Source organism: Ptychodera flava, chromosome 9 (genome assembly GCF_041260155.1).
Source record: "Ptychodera flava strain L36383 chromosome 9, AS_Pfla_20210202, whole genome shotgun sequence".
NCBI lineage: Eukaryota > Metazoa > Hemichordata > Enteropneusta > Ptychoderidae > Ptychodera > Ptychodera flava.
Window position 1 is genome coordinate 4,753,735 of NC_091936.1, and position 7,457 is coordinate 4,761,191.

Consider the following 7,457-nt stretch of genomic DNA (forward strand, 5'->3'; position numbering starts at 1 on the left):
AATATGCCAATAACACTTAAAATATATTTAATCAGTGGGATGTTCATTTCAAAAAAATATATTCGGGCGGATAAATGAATTTACGTGTGACTTGTGTCCAGAGAAATATTTCATCTATTTCTGGCGACTAATTTGACACCAGAAAAACTGCTTGTGTCTTTCAATATGTTGATATATGTACATTTATTGATTTTGTTGCCATACTTGTTAGTCGATTGTTGTATTTTAGCTATGTGTTATACCGGATATAGAAAGCTAGCAGCTCTACTTTTCGGGCAGTCTTTCTTTCTAGCAACCATGAATACCATAACACTGATAACAGTGTTGTTGCATGACAAGCCGTGACTTGCACCAGTCAAATGGACACAATTTACTACAGTACAACAAATGTGTAATTTAAGAATGCCAGTTTGTAGTTAAGAGTGCAAGACAGTCTACTTGACTATTACTGTGTTAAACCACAATACAATGCTATGAGATAGCTATGTAAAACGGGTCGGTACATCGGTAAAAGACCAAAATATTGAGTCAAAGGAAAATGAAACAGCACAAGGGTTAGGCCTAACCTGCAGGTCGTTTGGAGACAGCAGACTCGGAGATATGCCTATATCGGCACTAGTGTATAGTGTATGGTTTTTTAAAAGATATTTCAGAGAAGCACAATTAACTGATCAGCATTTACTTTGGAAACATTATATTTATATATAAGGTGCACTATTTTTGTCAAAAATTGAATTTCAGTCAAGACTTCAAGTCGTCGATATAATTTTAGCTATGATGTATGGGAGTGCTGTGGCACCGCTAGCATGCTGAATATTTGTCACAATCAAGTGCTTGACCTTTTACCCCATGTTCCTGTGTGCCGGTGCAACGAAGTTGACTCTGATTCAAACTTCGCTGTGTGGTGGCGGGGTTAAAATCATAAAAGTCAAAACCAGCCCGTAAAAGGCAGGAATCCCGTCTGAAAACACCACAGCTATGGACCCACAGCTAATTCAAACTATGCCGCACCATCAATTTAAGTAGAAAACTTTGAAACCAGACGATAAAAAAACTAAGAAATATATCTCATTCAAAAGTTACAGCTCCTTCAGTGAAGCATTTCATTATTGTCTCAGCTTTTGTTTCAATACAAAAATGACAGTTTTATTGCCAGAAAGTGTATTTTTGTTCTCGCCATTGATATACATTTACCCAGTATTGTTGTAAAATTATTGTCTACTAAAAATCTTAGGAACGATATTGCGTTGTGAGGCCATGTTTGTCCACTTTTAATATGGTTTTGTGCCACTCATCGACAAATTATAGTATTATATGATATGGCACATATCAAGAATATTTCCAATACCATCACAGTATTATTTTAACTTCTAGTGTAGTACAGTTAGACTAACCTACCTGGATAAACGCTATATCTTACATAAGCTTTGTGCGTTCTGAAGTAGAGTGTGAGGTTTTCCAAGACAAAACCCTTCCTCTCCAGAAGTTCTGTGATGTCTGCCTCAGTTTTTGATGATGGAATGTTAGTGACAATTACCTCTCCGCGCGACAAGTCTTCTGGGATGTCGGAAAGCACTGATATTACTGATGGTGTTGGTGACACAGTTCTAACCATACCACTCTTAGAATATTGACTTTCAGGGTGGAACTTTGACTGCTCTTCGCCATAGTCTTTCCTATCGTCTGGTTGTGTAACAGACGCGCTCATCAAGTCCGAGACACTATCTGACGCTTGAAGAACAGACGCACATGATCCAAAGTGTGAATATGAATCATCAAGTTCGGGTGTTGGGTTTTCCGATCGAGGCGTTATTGGTGGCAGCGTGGTTTTCGACAAAGTTCCGCTAAACTGTATTTCTTGTAAAGGATCTGCTGGGTGAGTGATATCTTGGTTGAGTCCACCGGCAGTACGCGTTGGTTGAGTTGTACTTTTCCTTGGACTCAAATGGATATTTGTGTTAGCTCGACTTGGTAAGTTTATACGTCTATCTGACTCAATACTAGGAAATAATCCACCCTGGTCTGAATCAACTGCATACGTTTTCCATGCCGGAGCGCTGCATGGACGTCTCTTTTGTTGTTTTTTCCTTCCTTGCATAGCCATATCTGTCGAAACCAAAACGTAAATTAATTAAACATTTTTTGTTCTGTAACCGTAGAATGCAGATTAATTATGAAGTAGTTGTAGTAGTAGTAGTAGTAGTAGTAGTTTTCAAACCATCGTTTATTCACTATATACACAAAATTGTACAAAGACTAAAAATCAGTAAACGGAAACCGGTTTCCGAAAAAAGGAGAAAACTGAAAGGGAGAACCTGCGGAATACAACGAATTTACAAATGTTGACAATATAAGTACAGAAAAATTCAAAAACGGCGTGAGAACAAAAGGCGAAAAAGTAGTAGTAAGTCTCACATCAGTTTCGTCTGTGTTTCTTTGCGCTTTGATCATAAAATTCAGTGTAAAAATTATAAAAAATTAAGCTGAGCACAGCTCCTCCGTGAGTAAACATACAAGCAGTCTCATTGATCTTGGATGTAGAGATAGAGACAACCACTGTAAAGGCGAAGTGCAAAGAACAAGCTACAAAGGTTGACAGGTTGTCAGCTCTACATTTGATTTTAATCAGACTTACATAGCCTATAGCAATTTTACAACTAGCAATATCATATTGAAGCAAAGTCACTTTTGTGTTAAACGTCTACCCTTGGACAGTGTATACGTAGCTGCACTTTGTGCCGAGAAAAGGGAAAGTTCAAGCTTTATCTCAAAGTAAATTAACCAACTTGATAGCAATTTCAGTGCAGAAAAAAGGAAAAGCATCATGTAAATACTTAATGTCAACAAGGACTAATTCGAGAACTATGGATCGATGACTGAACTAATGGGAGAACTACCGTTTGAGGACAGCCAACCCCTTTCAAAAATCAATTTCACAAATTTTGGTATCGTCGGAGACCAAATAACGCTAGCACTGCTTCACTGGTTATACCTTCTGAGTTCGGGAGTTTGCATTCAGCTGTTAATCTACATAGAGTAGTGAAAGGTGTATTGGGTAACGGCCTACGTGTAAAGACAGCCATTCTCATACCGTCTATGGTATATGTAGATACGGAAGCCATTGGCGACTTCGTTTTAGCAACGGAGAACCTACAAGTTTAAAATTTACTTCACGGTTATCTGAGAATGAGTAATGAGGGTCAGTCGAAAGGTTTCATAATCAATGACTGCGCTATCTAAAACGTGGCTTGCATCACAGGCGCACGGCTAATTTTAGCGCACGGCTAATTTTAAAATCACTTGTCTGTAATTTTAATATTGAAACATGCATTTACACTTACACCGAGTGTAAGGGGTGTAAGGTGTAAATGACAGACGAGCGTCCGTTCTATGAGCGCTGCTCACTGTATGTCTCAAAAGCTGTCCGCATGATTTCTGTCTGCGCATTTAGGGACTGGTCAGTTTCTTCGGCCGGAGGGGGGGCGGTGGATTATTTTTTGCTGACGTCAAAAGTGGCTGATCCTCCCCCATTCCAAATTTCGAAAACAGAGTGACCCCCCCTATTCCAAATTTTGAAAACAGAGTGACCCCCCTATTCCAAATTTCGAAAACAGAGTGACCCCCCCCCTCGGCGCCGACATAGGTAAAACAAAAGGTGGACATTAATTATATATATATATATATATATATATATATATATATATATTATATTTTACATCTTACATATATTTATATTTTAAATAGTCATTCTATGTTTTAATGAAATTGTTGACATGTCAGTTGTAAGATTGGAATTTCAAAGTGTCAATCTTAAAGTTTGAATACAGTACATTTTGAATGAGCTGTATTTTGAATGAGCTGTGAATGTATTTCACACTTTCTATGCTTAACCAGATGTCCTGAACTGTTGTACAGAAATGGATGTCAATCATTAATATCAAAGAGGAAAAAGCAGTGAATCAAAAACTTTGATGGGTGTTAAGACTTGTCAACCATCCAATTAAATCTCCTGAGGAGCCATAGAGAGCGTTTTTAGCCAAATCTGATTTGTACAGTGTCTGAGAGGACCTTTTCTTGTAACACTGAAACCATAAAAGCACAGTTAATAATGACCAAAACTGTCTTTTTTAACTTTTTTTGTTCATAAAAAAGCATCTTTCTACAGAAAACCTGTGAAACAAAGGAAAATAATTGCATCAATGAGAAGGAAAGATATCTTGTCATTTTTCTATCTCTAAAATAAGTCACTGTATCAAATATATATTTTGAAATATTTGTGCATGTTGCTTTCTCATACTGAATTCTCATAGAGAGAACAGAAAAGTTTCAGGAATTTGTCATCCTTTTTCATATGAAATGCAGATTTCATAATGGTACACTTTCACTTAGCAATGCAAACATCAAGATATCTCTGATTTATTAAAGTATGGCGCCCGAAGGGCGCGCTGAAAAATATGAAACATCCTGATATCTCTGATATACATGCCTTGTATATTAAAGTCACGCACCTGAAGGGCATGCTGAAAAATGTCTGATATATTAAAGTAATGAGCTTGAAGAGCACGCAAAAAAATATTGGACATACAGATATCTCTGATGTATGTATGCTTGATATGTTAAAGATGGGCGTGCTGAAAAATATGATTGATTATTAAAGTTAGGCGCCCGAAGATTATTAAAGTTAGGCGCCCGAAGGGCGCGCTGAAAAATACAACTGAATGATGAAATTTGTGGCTGACACTAGCATTTTAGGCAATGATGAGCCTGTGTCAAAATTCAAAAACACACAGACCCCCCCCCCCATCGGCCATTTCAAAAACATGGTGACCCCCCTATCACCAAAGTCAAAAACAGGGTGACCCACCCCCATGAATTCACCGACCCCCCCCCAGCTGAAGAAACTGACCAGTCCCTTATTAGTAAATTGCATGTTTCGACATTAAAAATAGAACAAGTGATTTTAAAACTCGCCGTGCGCCTATGGCTCGCATTAGTTCCGATCGGTTATAAGGTTACTCAGATGGTGACGCCCCTGCCAACACAAACGGACGGCATAAACAAGTCATTGTCGATGACATAGTCCCTGCAAACATAAATTTGTCAATGTGCAACAGTATGATGAAAAATACTAAATGTCATTTTATACGTAATGTAGTCTCAGAGTGAACATGAAAAAATCAGAACAAAATGGCTATCTGGTGGCTTGTTGGCTCCACGGTACCTCTATCATGACCGTGCTCATGGACGAATTTGACGTGCACATGTAAGTCATAGACCCTCGAGAAAAACGGGACAGGCAACTGCTGAGGTTTCTTTGTGCGATCTATCTTGGAATACATTAAAGTTTATTTGCCAAGCGGTCCCCGACAACAATACTTCGTACTTACACCGAATCTCATTAACGATCAAACTGACGTTCTGAATATGTACACTTTGCTCTTGCATGGCACGTTCCGAGTAATGACACAGAGAATTTTGAGGGTTTTTTGATACTAGTCATGGTGAATGTTCTGGTAACGATGAAGATCACATTTTGGATTCAAGCCGAAGCCAACGGGAAAAAACAGACGATAAAAACAGTGTACATTTAGCCATAGACGCTACAGAAAACTATTGCTAGATATCGACAATATAAGTTTACATTCCCTACCATAAAAATCTCCGATAACAACAAACATTTACAAGTTAGACAGGTTTACACTTCCCCAGTCCTGCGAAACAAAAATCTGACCTTTATTTCATCTGTCACGCAACATGTGACGAAAATCAGGGAACACAAAAAATGACTACTCCATCGGAGCTCAAATACACGACCTCTAACATTTTGGTACTGTTTTAGCCTAAAGAAACACCAAAGTTCGGATAAGCTACACATGTTTACATCCGCAAAGTACTAGAAAATACATTTGTAACACTGACTTTCGCTGTCAGGAGAAACTTCGCGATAAATCGGGACTATCCTTCGGTTGATGGAGTCAGAAGCGGTAAGGTAGACATGCATTTACACAAAGCTGAACGCTGTCCTCGTAAATTTGGCCGTTCAGAGTTTTCAAACAACAACATTTCAGTAGTTAACATACATACTTTACCGAATCATGGAGCACTCCTCGCACAGAAAATATTCCGACGGTTAAAAAACTGCAAAAACGAGGGAAAATTCGGAGATACACAGACGATTGCTGAATGTAACAACTCTGTGATGTCAACTGCTGTTAAGTCTGGAACTGCAGCGGGATGTGTTTCGGATTTCTATTCGAAACTTTGTCACTTTACAGCAACATACTGACTCCCTGCAGACTTCTAATTGCATCGAATCTCGCTACAAATATGTAAAAGTACTTTAAAACCATTTTGACGTATTCTTCTCAAATAGTTGTAACACTTTTATTTCTAAAAATGGACTTGCGGGTAATCCGAAATAACTTGTAATCCGAAAACATTATTACCGTATACCCGCATGCACGTGTCTATGAACGGACGTTGTGCAGTCGATCGGGTCCAGCTTCATTCCGTCCCGACCCATTAACACCTCTTAATTATTCCAAGTAGGATCCCACGCTGCTAATCCCATAGACCCTTTGTTCTCTATCGGAGTTGCCTGTCCCGTTTTTCTCGAGGGTCTATGATGTAAGTCATAGTGTGTAGTCCTTGTGCCAAGATCAGAAGATATCTGTCATGGCATGTCTTGGTTATGTCTTTGGACATTAAAAAAATTGAAAGAAAATGGCCGTCTGGAGGCCATATTGGATCGTATATTGTCCTTGTGCCAATTTTAAAAGAAATCTGTCAAGGCATGTAATTAATGGCTGTGGTGGACATTAAAAAATGGCAAGAAATGACCGCCTGGTGGCTATATTGGATCGTATCACAAAACAAATCTATGTAAATATATGGTATAGTGTATTATCCTTGTGCAAAGTTTGAAGAAATTGGGCCAGGCATGTCTGAGATATCTGCGTGGACGGACGGACGGACGGACTGAGCCCAATCTATAAGACCCCGCAGACAAAGACTAATAATAACAACTGCAGTACATCTTGTTTTTGAAAAAAAAACCCAACTTTTTCCTTTTTCTTCGACACGCTGATGTTACAGACGGTCTACCATACCATATTTCCATAATAGTTAGATATATATTGTAAAGAGAGTCGGAAAAAAAAGTTTAGCAGTGGTTGACGACGTCACCATTTCCTATGCATGGCAATAATTACTATGTATGCCATTTGTTGGTCTATCGAGGCAAACCATAGACCCCCAGGGGTCCATGGGCAAACAGAGTAGTTGTACAAACTAAGTCATCGTTTAAAAATTCGATTTTTCAAAATGATTCGTAACAAAGTGAAATAAAGACAAGCCTTTTGGTGACATACCTGTAACAGGAAGTGTCGATAGGTTCTCACTCGTTGATGTGCATGACTGATGTTATTGAGTGGACGATAGTCATTCTTATGTTGATT

General features: G+C 38.6%; 1 protein-coding gene across 1 annotated transcript in view; it reads right to left on the minus strand.

The window, feature by feature from the left end:
- Positions 1-7,457, minus strand: part of LOC139139812 (uncharacterized) — a 29,664-nt gene extending 22,207 nt beyond the window's left edge. Inside the window, exons 1-2 of the mRNA XM_070708746.1 lie at positions 7,371-7,457; positions 1,399-2,106 (exon numbers count right to left, since the gene is read on the minus strand). Of these exons, the coding sequence (XP_070564847.1) occupies positions 1,399-2,104 (706 nt within the window). The 5' untranslated portion in view covers positions 2,105-2,106; positions 7,371-7,457. The remainder of the gene's footprint in view (positions 1-1,398; positions 2,107-7,370) is intronic.